This window comes from Nyctereutes procyonoides, unplaced genomic scaffold (genome assembly GCF_905146905.1).
Source record: "Nyctereutes procyonoides isolate TBG_1078 unplaced genomic scaffold, NYPRO_anot_genome, whole genome shotgun sequence".
Taxonomy (NCBI): domain Eukaryota; kingdom Metazoa; phylum Chordata; class Mammalia; order Carnivora; family Canidae; genus Nyctereutes; species Nyctereutes procyonoides.
This window is the reverse complement of record NW_026575051.1, coordinates 7870882-7894589: the sequence shown is the minus strand read 5'-3', so window position 1 is coordinate 7894589 and position 23708 is coordinate 7870882. Positions and strand designations below refer to the sequence as shown.

The 23708-nt window shown below is 39.4% G+C and overlaps 1 protein-coding gene across 1 annotated transcript in view; it reads right to left on the bottom strand.

The window, feature by feature from the left end:
- DNAH8 (dynein axonemal heavy chain 8) overlaps positions 1–23708 on the bottom strand; it is a 331702-nt gene that overhangs the window by 66114 nt on the left and 241880 nt on the right. The window contains exons 74-78 of the mRNA XM_055330260.1: positions 21829–22081; positions 21505–21695; positions 14871–14992; positions 11696–11814; positions 9720–9922 (exon numbers count right to left, since the gene is read on the bottom strand). Coding sequence (XP_055186235.1) covers positions 9720–9922; positions 11696–11814; positions 14871–14992; positions 21505–21695; positions 21829–22081 — 888 coding nt within the window. The remainder of the gene's footprint in view (positions 1–9719; positions 9923–11695; positions 11815–14870; positions 14993–21504; positions 21696–21828; positions 22082–23708) is intronic.

Here is a 23708-nt window from a genome sequence, read left to right as displayed (position 1 = left end):
AATGACTAATAGTGTTGATGATATTTGCATGTGTTTATTGGTCATTTATATATCTTCTTTGGAGAAATACCAATTCACATTTTTTCTCACTTTCAAATTGGGTATTTGATTTTTCATTGTTGAGTTGTAAGGGTTCTTTATAGCCTCTGTATAACAGATCCTTAGCTGATGTATGACGTGAAGATACGCTCTCTCATTTGTAAGTTATCTTTTTCACTTTCTTTGATGGTGCCCTTTGAAGCACAAGAGTTTTAAATTTTGATGAAATCTAATTTATTCATTTTCTCTTGTATTGCTTATGTTTTTGATATCATAACTAGAAAACCACTGCCTAATCCAAGGTCACAAAGATTTACACCTATGTTTTCTTTAAGAGTTTTATGGTTTTACCTTTTACATTTACGTCTCTGATCAATTTTGAGTTGAAATTTTCATATGGTATGATGTAAAAGTCGATCTTCATTCTTTTGAAAATGGGTATCAGTTTTTCCAGCGCCATCTGTTGAAAAGACTGTTCTTTCCTTCATTCAATGCTCTGGCATCCTTGTTGAAAATCACTTGACCATATATGTGAAAGGTGATTTTATGGAACCACAATTCAATTCCAATTTTACATATGTCTATCTTTATGCCAGTACCATCTTGTTTTGATTACTGTAGCTTTGTAGTAAGTTTTAATATTAGGAATTGTGAGTCCTACACCTTTTTTCTTTTTCCTTTTTCCTTTTGAAGATTGTTTTAGTTATTCTGGGTCCCAAGTAATTCTAAATGAATTTTAGAATCAGCTTGTCAGTTTCCACAAAAAAAGCGGCTGGGATTTTGATAGGGATTATGCTAAATCTGTAGTCAGTGTGAGTATTGCCATCTTACCAACATTAAGTCTTCTGACCTATGAACACAAGATGTCTTTCCATGTATTTAGGTCCTCTTCAATTTTTTCAATTATGTTGTGTACTTTTCAATGTATAAGTCTTGCAATTCTTTGTCAAATTTATTCCTAAGTATTTTTATGATATGGTATATGGAATTGTATTTATAATCTCATTTTTGAATGGCTGTTCCTATTGTATAGAAAAGTGATGAATTTTTAAATATTGATCTGGGATCCTACAATCTCATTGAATTCATTTATTAACTCTAATAGTTTTTTTTTTCATGGACTTCATATGATTTTCTATATACTAAATCATGTTATCTGCAAACAGAGATCATTTTACTTCTGGTCTAACGGCCCCTGTCTAACAACCTCCAACACAGAGCTGAATAGAGGTGGTGAGAGCAAACATCCCTAACTTTCTCCTGATCTTTGGGGGGAAAGCATTCAGTCTTTTACCATTAAATATGGTGTTAGTTGTAGGGTTTTGGTAGGTCACCTTTATCAGGTTGAATAAATGTTTATTCCTTTTTGTTCTTATTGTGAAAGAGTATTGGATTTTTTTCAATGCTTTCTCTGCCCTTATTCAGATTATTAGTGGGTTTTGTCCCTTATTCTATTAATATGGTATATTATATTGACTAATTTTCATATAACCAATCTTGCAGTCTTGGGATCAATCCATTGGTTGTAGTGTATATGGTGCCAGATTTAGTTTGATAGTAGTTTGTTGTGGATTTTTACTTCTCTATTCAGAAGGGATATTGGCTTTCTTGTGATATTTTTTGTCTGGACTTGGTATCAGGGTAATACTTGTCTCATAGAATGAGTTGGGAAGTGCTTCCTCCTCTTTTACTTTTTTGGAAAAGTTTGTGAAGAATTGGTGTGATTCTCTAAATGTTTGGTAGAATTCACCAATGAAGCCATCTGGTCCTGATATTTCCTTTGTGGAAATTTTTGGTATATTTAAATCAGTATATTTAATACTCCTTATAGTTCTACTCAAGTTTTCTGTTTCTTCTGAGTCATTCCAGTACTTGTCTCTTGATAATAATTTGCTCACTTCATTCAGATTATCTAATCTGTTGGCATAATCATTCATAGTATTCCCTCATGATCTTTAAAATTTTTGTCAGATCAATAGTGATGTTCCTCCTGTCATTCCTGATTTTAGTAATCTTAAGTCTTCTCTCCTTTACTCTTGGTCACTCTGAAGATTTGTCAATTTTGTTTTCTTTTTTCTTTCTTTCTATCTTCCTGTGTGTGTGTGTGTGTGTGTGTGTGTGTGAAGTAATGGCATACATTATCTATTATGGAGGCTTTCTCTTTTCTTATTTAAGGTTCTATTTCTCTCATAACCCTCAGGACTCACTTCCATGGTTTGTCTAACAAGTTCTGGGAGTGAACTTCCCTGTGCAGTACATACTTTATTTCTCTTGTCATCAAATGTTCACTTACCTGTTTATGACTTTGGGCAAGTTACTGATCATCAAATTATATTTTCTGAACTTTTTAAAAGGATAATTTATATTAACCTCCTTGCCCATTTCACAGTCTCGTGGAGTAGGGGGTACTTAGGCTCAATATATTACCAATATTTTAACTTTTTTTTTTTTACTAGTGGTTGTTAGACAGGTGTTTGATGATGTTTTCAAAGAAGATAACTTCTAATTCGTTGATTTTTTGTTGTTTTTTAATTCCCTATTTCATTTTTTCCCACTGAAATATTTATTATTTTCTTTTTTTTGCTTTGAGTTTAATTTGCTTTTCTTTTATTTAAATTCAATTAACCAATATATAGTACATCATTAGTTTCAGATGTAGTTTTCAACAATTCATCAGGTGCATATAACACCCAGTGCTCATCCCACCATGTGGTCTCTTTAATGCCTGTCACCCAGTTACCCCAAGCCCCCACCTCCCTCCCCTCCAACAACCCTCAGTTTGTTTACAAGAGTGAGTCTCTTTTTTAAAGATTTTATTTATTCATTCATGAGAGACAGAGACAGAGAGAGAGAGAGAGAAAGAGGCAGAGGGAGAAGCAGGCTCCATGCAGGGAGCCTGACGCGGGACTCGATCCCGGGACTCCAGGATCATGGCCTGGGCCGAAGGCAGGTGCTATAAACTGCTGAGCCACCCAGGGATCCCCAGAGTTAAGAGTCTCTTCTGGTTTGAATCCCTCTCTGATTTTTTCCCATTCAGTTTTCCCTCCCTTCCCTTGTGGTCCTCTGCACTCTTTCTTATATTCTGCATATGAGTGAAACTATGATAATTGTCTTTCTCCAACTGACTTATTTCACTTAGCATAATACCCTCCAGTTCCATCCATGTCGATGTAAATGGTCTTTTCCAAAGGCTGAGTAATATTCCATTGTGTGTGTGTATATATATATTTTCCAAAGGCTGAGTAATATTCCATTATGTGTGTGTATATATACACACACACATACACACACACATATATGTATATATATCATATCTTCTTTATCCATTCATCTGTCGATGGACATTTTGGCCCCTTCCACAATTTGGCTATTGTAGACATTCCTGCTATGAACGTTGAGGTGCAGGTGCCCCTTCATTTCACTACATCTTTATCTTTGGGGTAAATATCCAGTAGTGCAATTTGCTCTTCTTTTCCTAGTTTCTTAAGGTAGAGGTTTAAGTTATTGACTTGCAATCTTTCTTCATTTTTAACATAGGCCAATAAATATTTTATAAATTTTCCAAATGGTTTGGAACAACTGGACTGACTGACATTGGAAAATGAGGAAGCTTTGTCATGAGAGGAACTCCCAAAAGAAGGGGGATGCAGAGGGTGTTATAGGAAATGTTGCAGGTAAGAAAGTATAATTACACTTTGGTGGTTTGGGGTTTTTTGTTTGTTTGTTTGTTTGTATTTAAGAGACTTTAATAAGAATTCAACTGCCTTTCCATTTCTTTCCAAAATTAAGCTTGTCTTTCTTTCACTTTGTTTTTTCCTTTTTAAAAAATTCTTATTTCTAAATAAGTAATATATGCTCATAGTGAAAGCACCGGAAAATACAGGAGAGTATAAAGGAGAAAATACTCTGTGTCTCTCATGAATGAATAAATAAAATCTTTCAAAAGAAGAAGAAAATGAAAATCATAAATAACCCTCCCTAGATTTTAATTCTAATCTTTTTAATATGCATAATCCACAATAATTTACTCTCATTTTAAAATTTAGAATGTTCCGAAGACTGAAAAGTTTGCACAAAATCATTGTTGTGGCAAACACTGACCTGACTGCGTATATGAGGTTATTTATAGACTTTATTTATCCCTATCTCTATGAATATTAATACTCTTATCTGCCGTATATTATATAATATATGAAATATTACCTTTCTAAAAGCTGGAATATTCTCATTTCTGAAACATATCTGACCCCAAAGTTTTTGAATAAGGGATTGTAGATCTATTTGTATTAAAAATTATATATATATATACACATGTTGTTATTATGTGTGTGTACATATGTATATATATACACATACACTCATTTATGTTATTTTAAATCTCTACTTCTTAACAGTATACTGTGAGCATTTTACTGTCATTAAATATTATTGGAAAAGTTTTTAATGGTGGCATGGTATTCCATTATGATGATGCATCTTTGTTCATTCAACCTCTACCCTTTTGTATATTCAAGACATTTTCAATTTTTCAACATTATAAATAGCACCAGAGTAAACACTGTTGCATATAAATCTTAATATGTATCTCTTGGAATGTTCTTAGAAGAAATCCATACATATAAAATAGTTAAGACAAAGCATACAAATATTTTAGATTTGTGATATATACATTAAAGAGAATTGCAAGTATCGCTACCTAAAATGGAATGCTGTCATCCCAAGCTCACATGTCTATCCTCTTTTGCATTTTTTTTAATTTTTTTTAATTTTTTTATTTATTTATGATAGTCACAGAGAGAGAGAGAGAGAGGCAGAGACACAGGCAGAGGGAGAAGCAGGCTCCATGCACCGGGAGCCCGATGTGGGATTCGATCCCGGGTCTCCAGGATCGCGCCCTGGGCCAAAGGCAGGCGCCAAACTGCTGCGCCACCCAGGGATCCCCTCTTTTGCATTTTTTAAAAGATTTTATTTATTTATTCATGAGAGACACAGAGAGAGACAGAGGCAGACACACAGGCAAAGGGAGAAGTAGGCTCCATGCAGGGAGCCTGATGTGGGACTCAATCCCAGGACTCTGGGATCACGCCCTAAGCCAAAGCCAGATGCTCAACCACTGACCCACCCAGGCATCCCTCCTCTTTTGCATTTTATTGAAGTTTCAAAACTTCATCCGGTCAATCTGCTTTGGTTTTGGATTCTGGTATTATGATTAAGAAAATCTTAGCTACCCCTATAGTATCAATATATTCTTTTTTTTCTTTTATAGCTTTATTAATCTAGAATTAACTTTGGAATTAAAAGTGAGATAAAATTCTTACTTTTTTCCTAAAGTTAACCAGCTATCCCAATGATGTTTATTGACTAATCCATTTTCCCTCTATTGATTTGAAATGTGAACCTTATCATAGACCAAGCTATTATAGATACTAGAGCCTAATTTGAGGCCTTTCATTTTGCTTCATTGATCTGTTTATCTACTCTGAGCCAGTTCACACTGAAATTGATAAATTATTGAAACTGATAAATTATTGCCATTTGATAAGGTTTACAAATATGGTGGTGCTTGCTCCCAATTATTCTTTTTCCTTTTCAAAGCTTTCTTGGTTATTCTTCTCCATCCATTGTTCTAGATGATCTAAGATCCCTATACTATCCAATTAGAACAGAAAATACAGTTGGAATTTCAATTAGACTTGTATTCAATTTATAGATTAATTTAGAGACTATTGATATCTTTACAAAATTGAATCTTTACACTGGCAATGTGATTTAACTCTCATTTATTCTTTCCTACTTTTAGACCTCTAAGAAAGTTTTATAGTTTTCCTCTGATAGGTATTTTAAAAATTATTTCAGTTTTGTTTTTATTGCTATAGTGAATGAGATTTTTTACATTTTATTTTACAAGAATGCTCCATTAATTTTTTTATATATTTATTTTAATCAGCCACCTTGCCAAACTATCCAGTTAAATCTAATAGTTTTTCAGTTGATTCATCTGTGGTTTTAGTTACATTGCCTGAGAGTAATGATGATTTTTGTCCCTACTTTCCAGTAGTTATATCTTTTATTTGTGGTTCTTACAAGCCATTAGCTACATCTTCCACGACAAACTAAATAATGGTGGTGATGGCAGACATCTTTACCTTATTCCTGACTTTAATGTTTTAGTTGTTTACCAGTAAATAAAATGTTGGTGTCTGAAGTTCATATTCACTGTCGTATTACTAAGATATTCTCTGTCTCTGCTTCTTAAAAGTCGAATACAAATGTTGAATTTTTGTAAAATGCCTTTTTAGCATCTATCAAGGAAATAATATGATAGCCTATGGAAAAGCCTTTTACTTACTGTTGTGATGAAATTTCTTACTACTGTATCTTTCTTATATTCACCCATGCATTCCTATGTGGTCAAGGCAAATTATTATTTTTTGCATGTTATTTTTTTAATGTTATAATGTTATCATGATTTCTTCTTGCTTTCATCTTCGTTAAGATCTTTACATTTATATTGATAAGTAGGATCTATCTGTAGTTTTCTTTCTTTTGTGAAGTTCCTAAGTTATCTGTCTATATCAAGATAATGCTATTCCCTTAAAGTAAAGAGGAAAATGTGCCCTCTTTTTCTATGTTCTGAAATGGAATAAAACACGTGAAATTTTTAAGGGATTTACTAAAAATATTGTCCAAGCCCAGAACCTTTGCTGAGGTCATAATTTAAAAACTTCTAATTTTTCTCATCTTGATTATTGATGTATACAGGTTTTTCTACCTTTTCTGAGAACCTTTTGTAAATTTGTATTTTTCTACAAACTTGTCATTTTTAATGACATTTTTAAGGTTATTACCATAACTATATACAATTCTTTTATTTAGACTTTTTCATCTGTGTGTTTTTTATACCAATTTTCTCATTCCTTCTTCTGTATATTTGTGGGTTTGTATTTTACTTGTTCTCTTTCATTTATATTTGGATTCTATTTTCAAACCTATTCTCCCTCTGGGACCCCTCTCTCCCTTCTCCAGGCTCTAGTAGGGTTCTAGTAGGGTTCTCTCATGCCATCTGTCCCTTCTCCCTCTTGCCCAGGCACCCAGTGCTCCTGGGCAGAATTTATCTGCTCTGAGTCTCTCACTGCAGAGTCTGACAGGCACCTGACAATATCCATAGTGAGAAGTTTTTCTTTTCTTACAAAACCTTTTTGACTCAAGCCCATCCCTCAAGGTGCTGTCTGGTAACTGCTTAATTCATCCAATGAAGGCAGGGAGAGGAAATGAAAGAGCACACCATTGTAGTGGGATTTGGAAGCCCTGAGATAAAGCCTGAATTGGATCTATCCCCAACTAGCTGTCTGATCCGATCTTCAGACCTTAGTTTCTCTAGCTATAAAATAATGTATTTGAATTTCAAGATTTCCAGCCTATTCACTTTGAGCATTCTATGATTATCTATTATCCAGTTGCCCAAATAAAATATTTGTGGTTGAGACTAGATTAATATGTTATTATGTCTATATAATAGTTTCATTTTCACAGCTATTTTAGGGATTTTTAATTCAAAGCAGTGAAGAGCATGAGATTTTCTAGCATTCTTAAAAACTATTCAGCAAAGAGTTCATTATAAAATTCATTGGGTCCTTCAGGATCAAATCTACTCTGTTTTAGCTTCCTAACAAAGTAACCAACAGAAACTTGAATGATCGTTGGAAAAACTAAAGTCATAGCAAGAAATGGAAATCACCAAATTTCCAAGTAAAGTAGTATGATAACATGTAATAACACTAAAGGTTCCAGCCTTATGTATTCATTTAATGTGATGGTTATAATATCTCCCAATGGAGACCTTGAGTTTCTTAATTCTGTTCTTAAACCCTTGTCCTAGACAACAGCAATATTTTGAGGTAACGTGAAATTGTAATTCTAGTTGGAAACACACCTATCTTCTAGGAACAATATTGCCTTCTAAGACATGCCTCCACTCTAGCTCCATACATGTAGTTCCTGCTATGAACCCATCTCTGCAGCAACAATTCACTGATTGGCCCAGAAAGGAGCACATTACCAAATCAAAACCAATGAATTTCTTCTCTTGATATTTGGACTTGGGACCAAGAGAGTAAGGGGACTTTCCTTACTGCTAAACTTCCAACAAGTAAGCAGTGAAGATCATGAGCAACCAGAGACCAAGAGTTCTGTCACATAGAGATTGGCTCATAGTAAGACAGAAAAAAGGAACCCATAAGCAGAGCGAAATGGGGGTAGCCAGACAAAGCAATGGGACAAAGATCCATAGAGGAATACATCTGAGAGAGATCTGCAAACTACAAGACTGCAAGAGAGGCATCACTCTTAGACCAATGAAGATGACTGGCGCATTGCCATAGATTCCAGAGCAACACAGCCTACGTTAATATGGTTAGTGAGACTTAACCAAGAACAGTTGCTGTTAGAACCTTGGAGCTTTTTCCGTTGGGTATCAGTGCTCAGACTGAAAAAAGTGATCATTCAAACATGGATCCATATAGAACACAGAAGGGTGTGGTGACAGTGAACAGAGCAAAGTCAAGATGAGGAAAGAAGGAATGAACAGAGACCCATGCTATCCTAAGCTAATGGTTTACAGTAATTTCTTCATGCAGGACATCTGGTGAATACTTGGAGAGGACTGAACTGCTTTTATATCATTTTATGTTAGCATAATAATGAACTCAATATAAGTTTTATTTCATAGGGTAGGGTTAGTTATTCATAATCAATCACTTTTATGATCTTTACAAAAAGACATAAATGAGTTAGCCCAATAAGGTATTAGTTATAGAGATCTGAACCTGAAAGATACCAAATGGTAATTCCAAACACATTCTGATGTCCAGGGTATGAAGAGCAGATAAACAGCCTTCTTACAAATAACCATCTTATAAGGGGTGGCTCAATCCTACCAAGATGTGCTCTGTATCATACAGGTCCTCATCCACTGGCCTTACTGACTCAGTAACTGCTCTCAACACTTATGTGTTTCTAACTCCTTGCCCTGCCTCCTCCTCCTTGAGCAACTTTCTTTCTATCTCCTACTATCCCACCTGATGAAATTTTATATATTTTCTATATCCTACTCAAAATATCATCACCGTGATGCTTTCCTTGCACCCCCTGCAGTCTGAGTAGCTCTGAATCTTGTAGTCAGGTGTGTCTGTCAGAGTTACAGCATTGTCTCAATTAAATGCCTACATGTCTGTGTTTCCCGGCTATGTTGTATTCAATCTCTTGAATACTTCTTGAATCTCACTTGCTGCCTATACTACAGGGTTATTAAATGAATAAATCCCTAATTACTGTGTGTCATAACAATGGTTATAGTTTTTGAATTTGTGACAAAATAGACTTTTCTGTAATTTTTTATAGACATGGCAATATCCCTGTATGTTCATTCTTGCGAGTCTGCTATCCGTGTGATATATTCCTCTGCTCACAACTTAAAAAAAATAGCAAAACTAACATTAGTGTGTTCCTCTCTGCACAAAGTTATCTGTATCATACCCACACTCAAGGAAATCTGAAAAGGGAGCAGAGAGTTTGATATTTTTTTCTAACTCAGCTTTGTACTTCATTGCCTTATGAAAGGCAATGTTTAATAAGACAAAAATATGGCAGTTTTGCTAAATGGCATAGATTTCTGGTCATACCCAGTTTCAGTTTCTTGGCCAGTGCATCAATTTGAATGGTAGGATCAGATCCCATGGACAGGAAACATATCAAAGGTGTCCGTGTATCACTTTCTTCCCAAGTTTTCTCCAGATTTAAGATAACTGGTTCAGTGTACTTCTCTTCCAAAGAATCTGCAATATACTTTCTTGCTTGAAAAACAGTACGGTCTGGGCACCAAGACCTAGAGATGAATACAAGTTACAGGGGAATAAATTTTTTTTTAAAATCACATCAGTGGTAGGGTGCCTCGGTAGCTCAGTCCATTAAGCATCCGACTCTTGATTTTAGCTAAGGTCAGGAGCTCAAGGTCACGAGGTCAAGTCCCACATCAGGTTCCAAGCTGAGTGTGGAGCCTGCTTGAGATTCTCTCTATCCCTCTTCCTCTGCCCCTCCCCCACCTCGCTCACATGCACGTGCTCTCCACCTCTCTCTCCAAACATAAATATTTAAAATATTTTTTAAAATCACATCATTAATTATCCCTAGTCCCTGAAGCTACCAACTTCAAGTAAGCAATTCCTCATTCAGACTAACACACAGGAGAGCATGCTCATTCTCTGATATTTATCATGTGCCTACCACCCATCGGGCCCCACTTCAAGTGTGGGGACTTAGCAGGGACACAAGGGGAGATGTTCCTCTGCCAGCTCCTGAACATGATGTGGGGGCCATCCTGCTGCACATTCTGAAGCTCTGCAGTGTTCAGGGGAGACTTAAATATACACAGCAACCTATCAAATAAATAGCATTTGATATTTTATATTTTAGATCATAGACAAGCTCTACAGATTCTTTTTTCTTTTTTTAAGTATTTATTTATTTATTCATTCAGAGAGAGCGAAGAGAGAGGCAGAGACACAGGCAGAGGGAGAAGCAGGCTCCCTGCAGGGAGCCCGATATGGGACTCGATCCTAGGTCTCCAGGATTACACCCCGGGCTGCAGGCAGCGCTAAACCGCTGCGCCACCGGGGCTGCCCTCTACAGATTCTTATTTGCTAATAGATTGCGCTCTTCATTTGACATGGAGTCAATTGTTAAATGATGGGTAAAAGAGACATCTATTAAAAAAAAAAAAACATGCAAAACAAAAACCTCAAACAAGTAGCTCCTTCCTCCTCTGCACATCATAAGGTCACCACTGCTGACCACTCTGATTACCCTCAAAAAGCAGACAACATCGAGGAAACAACTTGTTCGAAGAAATGCAAGCTCAAGTGTATAATGATAGGAAGACAAAGACTACTCCAAAATAATCCTACATCTTTTTGTTGTCCTTTTGGTGGTCCCATCTACCTCCCATTCCACCCTCCTACCTTGGCCATCAATCACTCACACACACACACACACACACACACACACACACACCTCCCTTCCAGTATGGAAGCCTTCTTTGAGCTACTGGATATTTAGAAAATATGAACAGTGAGAAGGAAGAGAAAGAAGAAAAGAAAAGAAAAGAAAAGAAAAGAAAAGAAGAAAAGAGAAAAGAAAGAATTTTCTTCCTTATCATCAATTTTGAAATTTCTTTCCATTTTTAATAGCCAAAACAGCATTTATACATTTAAATAGGCAGGTCTTGACTTTTTTTCCTTAGGAAAAATGGAATTTCAGCTTATAGACTAATTGCCTTGCAACTCTGTGAGGTCCATTTTTTCTTAAGAAGTAAATTCAACAATAAATGATTCACCCAATGGTAAATGATGAACAAAGGGAATAACAAAGGCATATTTTTCATGTTTTTTGCTAAAAGCCCCATCATTAATACATTCCCTGCCACCATCACCATTTTATTTGCTTGTCAAGGAACTAGGAATTGCCATCCCAAATGGCAATTTGGAAGTGCACACATTTATAATAACCACTGGGACACACTGAAGTAAACTTACCGAGGTAAGATCTATAATTTGACAAGATGACGAGTGATGTTTCTAGGTCTGATAATACCTATTCTCACCTGATAAGTAAAAGTTTGTGGCAGGTATCGAGTGAATCATTATATCCATCAGGGATAATTTCTTCCTCTGGAGCATCTTTATCAAACCAGTTTTTCCATCCTTTCTCATTACGAGATATCTAAAATAAATAAGCCAATTAGCAAGCCATAAGAATAGACGCAGTTGGAATATACTGGAGAGAATTCTGAATAACCTTAGAGGGTCATTCTTTATAGGCAGGTAGTTTTTCAAACATAACCACACAGTTTACTTTTTTTTTTTTTTCAGAATCAGTGACTCAAGGAACTATTACTATCCCTTTCCATTTTCCATTGCTTTTCTACATTATTCACTGAAATTATGACTGTGTGTCAATTACACCAACTGATTGGACAGGAAAAAACACAGACCAGGATTTTACAGCCTGCCAATATATTATTGGCATTTTGAAACAGATTATATTAGGGGAGCAGTCCCACACACTGTGGGATTGTTAGCAGCATCTCTGGCCTCTACTAGATGCCAACAGTACCCTTGTCCCTAATTCATGACAATGAAAAACAGCTCTAGATATTCTCAAATGCTCTCTGGGGGGTGGTGGTGGTGGTGGTGGTGGAATAAAGTCATTCTTGGTTGAGAACCACTGATACTGACCATTCTGATAACCGAATCTCTAAATGTTGACCTCTACTTAAAATAGTGACAGATGACAACGTCTAAACTTTTATTTTCTCAGTGATTCCTTGCCTTGAGATCTCACATCTAAGAATAGAAGAAGTTTCTGCAAGAGCTGGTCTCAAATACCTATTCTTTCAGAAGCATGGCAAGAAACTCCAGTTTTCAGAAACATTAAAAGGCACTCCCTGAAGCCCCAGTACTGACAAAACCAATTACAAAAACAATAGATTGATGAGTCTGATGCTGCCACTGAGCAACAAGCAGGCTGGATCATTTAGACAGTGTTTGTAAGCACGTTTTCAAAGCCGGGGTCAGCACTAAAAGCAAATAGCAAACACGAATAGAGCAGGTACTATGTGCCAGACCCAAGAATTGTATTTTTATCCAGATTATCCTCATTTTTCACGGAGGCACAGAGAGGTTGAATAACTGCCCAAAGTCCATGCCATGCAAAGAATTCTTCATGTGGGATGCAGGCTGGGTGCAAATGAAGAGCAAGACAATTGCTCAGTAACTAGGTTACAGTTTCTTCCCCAGGCACTCAAAGGAGGAGGAGGATTTCTGAAACATTTTACGCCTGCCATCTTTCTCCTGAAGACTGCAGTGGCTTCCCCAAGTTGGCTGCTCCCAAAGAATCTGCCCGGGACACTTGGAGCTCCACTCCTACTGTAGGGGCACCTGCACACTGCCCACACCGCCCCCTGCAGGCCTCCTCTACCTGCTGACGGGCCTTGCACCTGCTCATCTGAACTCTTCCCTATAGAGCCTCCAGGGTGAATCGCATCTGCAAGGAGCAACAGGATAATCCTCCAGCCTCTGGCTGTCCGCCTCCACTTTCCCCGGGGAATAAACAGTTCAGACTGAGATGCCAAAGCAGGCAGCTGCTGTTGGAAGCCTTTTTTTGCTTCAGTTCCTGACACCCATTTAGCTGGGAGACGGATCCCCTTCTCTTTCTGCCCTTTTCCCCCACAGAGACGCCAAACTGATGGCCACGGGATGGCAGGCCCCATGAACTTGTGCAACTTTCCTGAGAATGACCACTCCCCTCACTTCTGGCCCATCCCATGGTGAGTTGGAGAGATAAGGGAAAGAGCCGAAGGTCAGACACCAGCTTCGCCATTTAGTGGCTCTGCAGCCTTGGGCAAGTCCTGAACCTCTCTGAATCTCTGTTTTCTCACCCATAAAGTGAGGTCAATACTATTTCCCTTGCACAAAGTTGTTGCAAGTACTTATCCTATTGTTAAGCAGTAGTAGTTACCAGATTCTACACCATGGGGAAATAAGTTCTAATTAACAGAGGCAAACCATAATGGGTATCCCAATATCGATATAACCCGTCAGCGGAGGGCGCAGGTGTTGAGTGCTTTTTCCCAGTGGTGCTCCTGGGGTCTCCTTTATCAGTCTCCTGCCAGACTCCAACCACCTTATTTCTTCCCAAAGTATTTGTCTGTACCTAATTGCCCACTGCAGACGGAAGCCAGGGACCCTGACGCAGCCATGGCTGAAAAGGTAAAGAATCTCCATAATGTTTCAGAAATGCCACTAAACAGACCTACCTGGTATATGCTGGGCTGGTGGAGGGGGTGTGTGTGTGCAGAGGGGAGGGAATCACGTGATGATTCAGCATGAGGTCTCTGCCAACTTGTAGTCAACGCATAGCCCCAGTTATCCATCACCAGCAACCCCAACAAAGATGACTTTAAGCAACTGTCATTGCATCAGTGACAGGCGGGTATCACCAACTAACCTCAGAAAGAATTATCTTTATGCTGAGTTGCACAATTGTTTCCCAGTGAGAATCTAATCAACAACGAAGCCACAGTAACACATTTACATTTTCAAACTAGAAAAGCAACAGGTGAATCGGGACCTGTTTTACCATTATCCTTCACCATTTTATATTTCCACCATGAAAACGATTGTTTTAAAAAGGACCCCAACCTCTTCATTTGTTTCAAATTTCAGTTTGCACAATTTATTTAATCAGAAGCAGCAGTAAAAATGTAAAAACATAGTCTATAACAAAATAGTCTAAAATAAAAGGGTCCACTGGTTCTGACAGCTTGAGTTAAGCAGACTCATAAATGACCCAGCCCACGATACAGGAGGAAAAGGCAGTCACCTGCACCTATGACAAGGCTCCTTCTGATATTCCGCATCTAAAATCGCCCACAGAAAGCTTAATGCCTTAAAGCTACACTGTTGCATTGAGCCTTTTGCGTGCAAGAATCGACACCAGGGGCCCCAATTTAAATGGCCCCAGGGCCACTTGGGTGGCTCAGTCGGTTAAGCATCTGACTCTTGGCTTCCGCTCAAGTCATGATCTCAGGATCGTGAGATAAAGCCCCAAGTCGGGCTCTGTGCTCAGTGCAGAGTCGGCTTGAGATTCTTTCCCTCACTCTCTGTTCCTCCTGCTTGTGTGTGCTCTCTCTCTCAAATCAATGAACAATCCTTTAAAAAAAATGGCCCCAGGTATGTTTGGGTTTCCAGATCTGTACCTTTATCCAGCCCTGTTACCTGGTTCATAATTTCTGCAAACTGTGGAAGTTTACTCAGCTCCACAAGATTCAGCCAGGTCATATCAAGGATCCAGCGAAACGGCTTGGGAGGGCAGGCTTTCAGATCCAGAGCTGCTCCCCCTGGGGAAAGGTGTCAGCAGGAATCAGGTCAGTCATAGACATATGGCCAACATGCACATGAGAAAATGCTCTGCATCACTTGCCACCAGGGAAATACAAATCAAAACCACAATGAGATACCACCTCACACCAGTCAGAATGGGGAAAATTAACAAGGCAGGAAACCACAAATGTTGGAGAGGATGCGGAGAAAAGGGAACCCTCTTACACTGTTGGTGGGAACGTGAACTGGTGCAGCCACTCTGGAAAACTGTGTGGAGGTTCCTCAAAGAGTTAAAAATAGACCTGCCCTACGACCCAGCAATTACACTGCCAGGGATTTACCCCAAAGATACAGATACAGTGAAACGCCGGGACACCTGCACCCCGATGTTTCTAGCAGCCATGTCCACAATAGCCAAACTGTGGAAGGAGCCTCGGTGCCCATCGAAAGATGAATGGATAAAGAAGATGTGGTTTATGTATACAATGGAATATTACTCAGCCATTAGAAACGACAAATACCCACCATTTGCTTCGACGTGGATGGAACTGGAGGGTATTATGCTGAGTGAAGTAAGTCAATCGGAGAAGGACAAACATTATATGGTCTCATTCATTTGGGGAATATAAATAATAGTGAAAGGGAATAGAAGGGAAGGGAGAAGAAATGTGTGGGAAATATCAGAAAGGGAGACAGAACATAAAGACTCCTAACTCTGGGAAATGAACTAGGGGTGGTGGAAGGGGAGGAGGGCAGGGGGTGGGGGTGACTGGGTGACGGGCACTGAGGGGGACACTTGACGGGATGAGCACTGGGTGTTATTCTGTATGTTGGTAAATTGAACACCAATAAAAAATTAATTTATTAAAAAAAAAGGAATCAGGTCAGTGTATGCTTTACTTTTAGACACATTTTCCAAATAACAGAAGTAAGGTAACCATATTACAGAGAAAATGGGGAAATCATCACAACAGAAAATGTGGCTATCTTTTTTTGGTCCATTTCCTTCAAGTCTTACTGTTTTACTTTCTCATTTACACCACCTTATAAAATACAGATGGCAACTCCTTGTCATTTCTCGCTGCACCTAATTTTTCTCAGGTGGCCGCAGCTGTTTGCATTTTTATAGTTTTTTTTTTAAATAATCAATTTTGTGAAATTTACTATGTTGACGTCAATGAATAGTTTTAACTTTTCATGGGTGATTTTAAAAATCACCTCTTAGTCTTAACTCCTCCAGAAGTTTGATACTCAATACTATTTTTTACCAGGTCAAAAAGATGGAGAGGGTTACAATACTTCTGTGGGTTTTTAAGGGAGTAACTCATGTTCAGATCATTAACTCAACATATATTTACTTAGCATTCTCTGTGTATCAGCATATTCCAGACACTGGGGATAAAGCAGAAAAAAAAACCACACAAGGCCTCTGCTCTTAGGGAATCTAGCAGAGAGCATGAATTACAGCACTGGATCATATTTTGAAGCAAACCACAAATCAAATGAGCATACCCAATGGGGTAATCTTCCACTAAGATATATAATTATATTTACAGCTTCAAAATTCCTCTATTGCATGTCTTTAGTAACATGTTATTAGCTGTGTTGTTTAATTCAGATGTGTGCAAAACAGTGATTCTGAACTTCTAAATCCTATAATCCTCCTGAAGAACTCATTAAATGCCACCACTTCACGTATCAACCATTGAGCAAAAGAAGGAATAGAGGGGACTGCACGCAGAGGCTGCTCTCCCTCTAGCACCTTCCTGAGAAAGTGAGTGAGCTGAAGTATTCTTTTCTCATAAATCCCTTTGTGCCACCTCTGGGTCAGTGGCTCTGAGCGCCACATCACCTCTAGAACAGGTCAGCCTTCTCTGGACAGCACACCCCCATCACCCGGGGAAAGAGAAAGCTGTCCTCTCACACCATTTCGGCTAGTACCCAGTTTACTGATGGAGAAGCAACTGCTGGAGAGCATCGCCTGCAGACTCAAGGGACTCTGCTTCTCTAACTTAGAGACAAATGCATTTTCTTCTTGATTCTTTCCAAAAGCAATGTTTTCATGTGACTGTAAGCCTCAAAGACATCAGGAGATGACACCTAAACCACAACCGGGGTTTTCAAATATCTCGGTGCACCTCCACTAAGCCAAAACAATCACAGCCCATCTTACTCCCCAAGATATTCTGGCTCTGCCACTTGCCAGCTGCATAAACACTGACAAAGAACTCAATATCTTTCGGTCGCCTCTTCTGTCAAATGGGTGTAATAATCAAATCTACCAGATTAGTTGCTGTGAAGATTAAAAAATGTCATGTATGTAGAAAGCTCAGAGCAGTCTTGGGCCATAGTAAGAACTATGTAATCATTAGCCGTTATTTTGACATTAGTTCTCTGTTTTGGAAGACTTAGGTCAAATCCAGCCTGGAAGGCAGGAGCAGACCCCCTAAGGTGTCTTTTTGTCCACGGTTTCTGACAAAAGAAAGATGGTATCTTTCTAAAATAGAGGCTGGGAAAATTTAGTTATATCAACTACTCTATAACGTGGGACTGTCCCTGGTATCTGTTTCATTTTTCAAAGTATTCTGACATTCTCAGTTGAAGAAGGAAGTCAAAGCACCTTCTAAATACTGCAGAAAAGAAGTAGGAATTGACACAAAGGGACAGTCGTTCCTAGGAGATCAAATATTTCTGCTATGATAAATAAGTCTTTCTTCTTCCCCTCTTAACTACTGAGTTAAAATGATAAAAAAAAAAAAGTCAAAGTCTAAGGGCTGTATTTGTTAACTTTGTAAAAAACTTTGAAAACAAAATCATGTATCCTTTTCATAAAAATAATTTGGTTAAAATATAAGCCAGCTCAAAACTAATACAAACTGTACAATAAACCAATTTTGTTTGTTTTTCAAAAAATAAACCTCTTTTACTGCTGAGCTGATTGTACTTCTGTCAACAACCTATCATACAATCCCAAATTAATCTTTTTAAAGCACTGCTCTGTTCATGGTACTTCCCTGCTCGTAAAACATTCGATGGCTTCCTATTGCCAACTAAATTAAATTAAAACTCTTCTCACTGGCTCTCCTGGCTCTCCTGGCCCTGTGCAATCTGGCTCTCTCTGACTCTATGGCTTTATGAAGCAAGATCACAGACACACTCTCACCATGACCCAGATGTGCAGCCTTTTTAATTTTTCTGTGACCACTCCAATCCTCCTCACAGATTTCTTCCTCATTGTGTTCGTCAGTCTCCTCTGGTTTACATCCTATCTCTCGAAGAATCCAGTCTCCATCAGGTAATGGCTCTGGTTTGGCTGGGTGGGCGAGGGGAGGGATGAGTGGACTGGGATTGGGTCGGGATGGGGAGGATGCCTTCAGATCTGCATGCTGTCCTCCAGTCTCTGCCATGGGCTGGGATTCGTGTACTGTGTCCTCTGTACTATGACAAATCCTGTCTGACCTACAGGGGCATTGGGCTGCTATCCACAGAACACTGGTCTTTTGTGCCCAGGAATAAAGTTCTGCTGGCCTGAAGCTTCTTGGTTTTGAACTGCAGGCCCTGGCTGTACACCAGCCCTCTCAACATATCCACACCACACTTGAGCTTGCCACACATCAGGCTTATCCCTCTAGCCATTCCCCTCCACCAATGCCAGGTGAGATGTGGCTCCGGGCAGAATGCAGGGACATCTCCCATCTGGATGTTTCTCAAGAGCCTTTCTGTATCCACCTAAGGTTCTGCCTCAGGAGATTGGGAAGCGACAGGATCTGGGTACCTGACCTCCTTCTAACTTCAATTCTCTTGTCCTTCCCACCACCCATTATGGCCCAAAGAGACAGGTTTCCTTCTTCTTTCTAAATCCTATCTGGGGCCGTGTTGGCAGATGGGACTCAGGAAGCAAAGCCAGCTCACGGATAAGGAAAGATCCAAAGTATACCCCCCATCCCACTTGTGTTCCACAGTTAGAAGGCTTTGCTATATTTGAGGCTCATTTTTCTCCTGCTTCTGCCTAGATCCCCACAGATGTCAGCATCCTTCCTCCCCATGGCCTAGTGCCCCGGACACTGAGGCTGTGGCCCCTGGTCCAAGGGAAAGCTTCAAGGTGGCTGAAGTAAGTCAAAGGAACTTTCTAGGTTTGGTAAATTTGGGCTCACTTTATTTAAACATCACAGAGGCCACAACCCTGTATGCCTGGACCCTCCAGAAAGCCTGCCCGCCTCTCCCAGCTGGTACTTATCACTTCCCCTCTGAGCCCCACAGCCTCTTGTACATAGAGGTAGTAGGGGATGGTCTCTGAGCTCATACAACTGGTCAGTGGCAGACCCTGGCTCATTTCCCTGTACCACACCGCCTTATGTCTACGCTTGAAGACATCAACTTCTCCAGGTGCATTCAACCTGAGAAAAAATATGAACTGTATGACACAGTCCAGGTTCCTTTGAACTACAAGACCTGAAAAGTCCAGAAATTTTAGACATTATGTAAGATCGTTTGCAAAGCTTCTACAACAGTCATCTAACCTGAATCTGGGGAAGAAATGAACTAAAGTTGAGAAAGAAGATGATAGAATAGTCAGTTATAGCTTACTGCCTGTTTAATTATAAATAGGAAGCTGTAGGTACAAGTGTATCCTGTCGTATCCCCTTGTAGGATAAATTTAGAAATACTCTACCCTTTCTTTCTACATGTTATCTTTTATTCCCAGGGGTTTGATTGTTATGCCCTATCTTTGCATCTGTCTGACTTCTTCTAAGTTGTCTGGCATATCCTTTCTAACCGCTGGATATCTCAAATTCAACGTGTGCGCATAGTTCCCAGAGCTGTTCAAAAACATTCAATTTTCCCTTCTTCCATGCACATGGGAGAAGTATGCATCCCTGCTCTCTTTGAAGCTAGCTGTGGCTGTGTGTCTTGCTTTGGCTAATGAAAAATGAGTATTTAAGTGACACATGCCATTCACGGGGTAACTTTTAGATGCAGGCACCCAATTTGTCTTATCCTGTTCCTCTGCCATAGTAATTATAGAAGCAATTCCTAGATGACCATGACAGGCATGTTGGAGAGAGAATAAATAAGAATCTACCACCCTTGTTGTGTCAAGCCATCAAAAGTTCAGGATTGTTTTCATGGCCACAAAACCTGGCCTATTCTGACTGAAACTAGGTCCCCAAATCACATTCATTATTCCCCCATCCTGACACTTCTCAAACCAGTTCCTCTTTCAGTCATCTAGACCGGAAATCTCTGCATGGACCAGAAATTTTAGACTCATTTCTGACCCCTGTCTTGGCTCTTACATCTGGTCTGGTGCCATTTTGCTTCTATGGCCTCTCCTTTATATTCCCATTATCTTTACCGGGCTAAGTATTACCTGTGGCTGGGAAGATTATAATAAATTCCCTTGAACCTCTTATCTGCAATCCTATGCAGGCCTGCCAGGGTCATCTTCCTAAAAGATGGTAAGAGATTCTAGAGGGACTACTTCTCCACCTTATACAACTCCTTGTCTCTCACAAGATCAAGAAAATCCTTCCTCTAGGAATCAAGGCTCAAAATTTACATGCCCCCTTCATTCATTCCTTTTCTGATGCTGCTCTATTTCAGCGTGGAAGGTCTCCTTCACTTCTCCTTCTCCTTCACGATCCTTTTTAAATGCCACTTTCTTCTTTTGGGAGGTTGGGTAGCCAGAAAATGTCTTATTAAACTTTATACAAAGAGCAAAAAAACATAAGAAATACATCAGAACATTTTTCCCATGGATCAAATCATCTGAAAAATTCACGGCTTATCCGACAACAGTATATTTTCCAAGCAGTTCTTACTGGCCTCACCAACCACAAATCTCTCCTTCCTTTAGAACATTAAGACTTTGTTTTTAGGTCTCTTGCAACATTTAGGGTTTTCTGCAATAATTTAAAAAATTATCTATATTCCCATTATGGGACTGCTTGCTGTGAAAGCAATGTCTGGTTGATCCTTCTATCCCAACACTAGCAGGGTGGGCTTGCAGAGTATATGCTCAATGAATATTTGTTTGACTGAATTGAATGAAAATCTTCTTAATGATACTTTGAACCCGGAATGGAGATGAGCATTGAAGAGGATTAATTTCCAATATGAAATCCAAGGGTGCCTTTTTCAGTCTTAAAAGTCATTATACTCCCTTGCTCAAGGAATTGATCTCTTGCAATAGATAGAAAGCTCATCACCAGCCTCACTTCTCTTCTCTTTGGCATTTGGGTTTCCCAACCACAGGCAACAATGATCAAACTTCAGGTAAGTTTGATAACTAAAACAAAAAACAAAAACAAAAACAAAAAACACCACCACAGACCTGAGGAAAATCATTTCGAGCAACCAGAGCAAAGCAAATGGGAATCAGAAAAAAAAAAAAAAGAGGTATAAAGAACTTGCCTCTCCCAAGAACGACATTCGCCCACTGTATTATAAAAATGGGTCTCCAGCACATCAAAGCGCTTACCAGAAGCACTCTCCTTTACATACTGCATCCATACTCCAAGCCCTTTACCTTTAATGAGAGCCTGAAACTCTCTGTGTTTCACTGTTCCTCTCTGAAGATCAATCTTCAAGGTCATGAGGAGTACAAAGAGGAATTTGTGGTTTTCATACAGGCCTCTGACAGAGTATGTAAAAACTTCGTATGTCAGATACTCAATAATATTTGTAATTCTCTTTTGAGGTAGTGGTGACTTCTCAGATCTGCAACACATTTTAAAAATTTGGGCAGTAAACAGCCATTTCTAAGACAGTAGGAATACAAACAAAAAAATTTGAGGTACTCTGTGCAGGGGTCGAGGGTGGGATGCAATGGGGTAGGGATGGGAGGCCCCACCTGGCCATGGACTGGTCAAATAACTTCAAGAACTGGGCCAGCGAGGTCTGGTACATGATGTTGACCATGCTCATCTCTGTGATGAGGAAGTAGAGGATGCTTCCACGGGTGGCTGCAGGCCGGAACTCCTCCTGAGCTGTGTTAATTTTGATCTCTGTCTCTGCGGCCACGTGGAGCTTTTCACTCACTTCGGCTGCTGTCTGCTTGGTGGTTCTGAGAACCCCGATGAGAGATTCGTCATCTACCAAGGAACCTAAAAGTCAGACAGGAAAATGGGAGAACGTAAGATGGGGAAGCCACAGAGCAAGACGCATCACTTCTGAAATCATCCTGTTCATTTTCAGGGCCACTTCTTCAAAGCCGGCAGGATAGAAGGGCGGATGTTAACACACTGAAAAGCTTCTGGCCCAACTGTCATCTGATGCCTGCATCCTTCTAAACATTCCTGCAGACAGGTTATCCCTGATGCTGCCTGTCAATTTGCAAAAGGTGATTCCCAAGGCAGCCCCCGTAACTTGGTCTTCACATGTCTGAAGACAAAATCTGGCTCCCTCCACCCTGGGTGGTTTCAGCTGTGCTTTATGTGACATGGCTTTCAACGCTATTACCATCTCCGTGGTCCCCCTGAAAGTGTCATGAGGACTTGCTACTGAGAACTCTGGTGCCTCTGTGTCTCCAACAGAGAAAATTGGAGGATGGTGCAAGTGTCCCACCAGGAATAAAAATCCTCATTTTATTTTGAGTGTCACCTTTCATTATTGTTTTTAATACAAAGAATACATCTGTGCCGATACATTCCATTTTAAGACACGGGAAGACACTTCGGACATGCTGAGCTAAAGGTCACGAAATCTGCAAACAGCAGTGCCCTGGCCTACCCTCCAATTCTGGATGGTGGGTGAATGCTAGGAAAGTGTGAGTTACTCTGATGGGCATTCTAGGTCTACTATGGAAATTCAAATTGTGACTCACCTCACAGGAACGAGACCTTGATCCAGCACGCTCTTGGCTGGATTGGGGGAAGAGCTCTCAGCAATCCTTGCTAATATTAGAATGCCCAGGGGTATCCAAATGGCAGGGAGATGTCACTGGACCAGGGGACAGACAACTTCACAAACACAAGCAATGCAATCAAGGCAGATAGAAGGATTTTTCCCTGAGATCACCATCAAGGCCATGCAGGAGAATGTTGTGAGAATAGCACATTATGTACTTCTGGGAGGTTAAGATTTTTGCTTATCTAAGGAGTACAGTGCTATTGGGAAGCACTCTTTATGAGTCTGTAATAAATGGTAGAATTTAGGCTACTGTGATTTGCCTACTGCAGAACAATACAGTGTTTGTTGGCTTTATTGTCTTTGGATAGGATGTTTTTATTTATTTAGAGAGACTACATCCCCAAATTAGGGTGTAGCACGTGGATCTGACTGCCCTTGAGGAGAACCCATCCCTGACTTCTAAGTAGGAGGTCAAGGCAAAGTGGAGAGTGAGCTTGGGCCCTGGGTGCTCAAGTGCCATTGACACAGATTACACACATCATAGCCCATTGTGGTAATTGTATTTCAATGCCAAATGAAAGAGTCAATCTTTATTAAAAAATATTAGATTGAGCACATTAGTTTCCTTTGGGCAAGCAAATTAGCCTATTATGAGTTACCTAGCTTACTGGGAGCCCTTATTTTTCTCAGGAGAGAGCAATTACATCAAGAAAACTGTATTCTTCTCAAATGCTCAGACTCTGTTTGCTAATTCAAAAATCAGATTCTCTGAGGTCCCTCTTTAAACATCTAGATAAAAATTGCCTTGCTTGTGTTTGCACTGGTTTTTTTTTTTTTTTAAAGATTTTATTTATTCATCAGAGAGAGAGACACAGCGGGGGG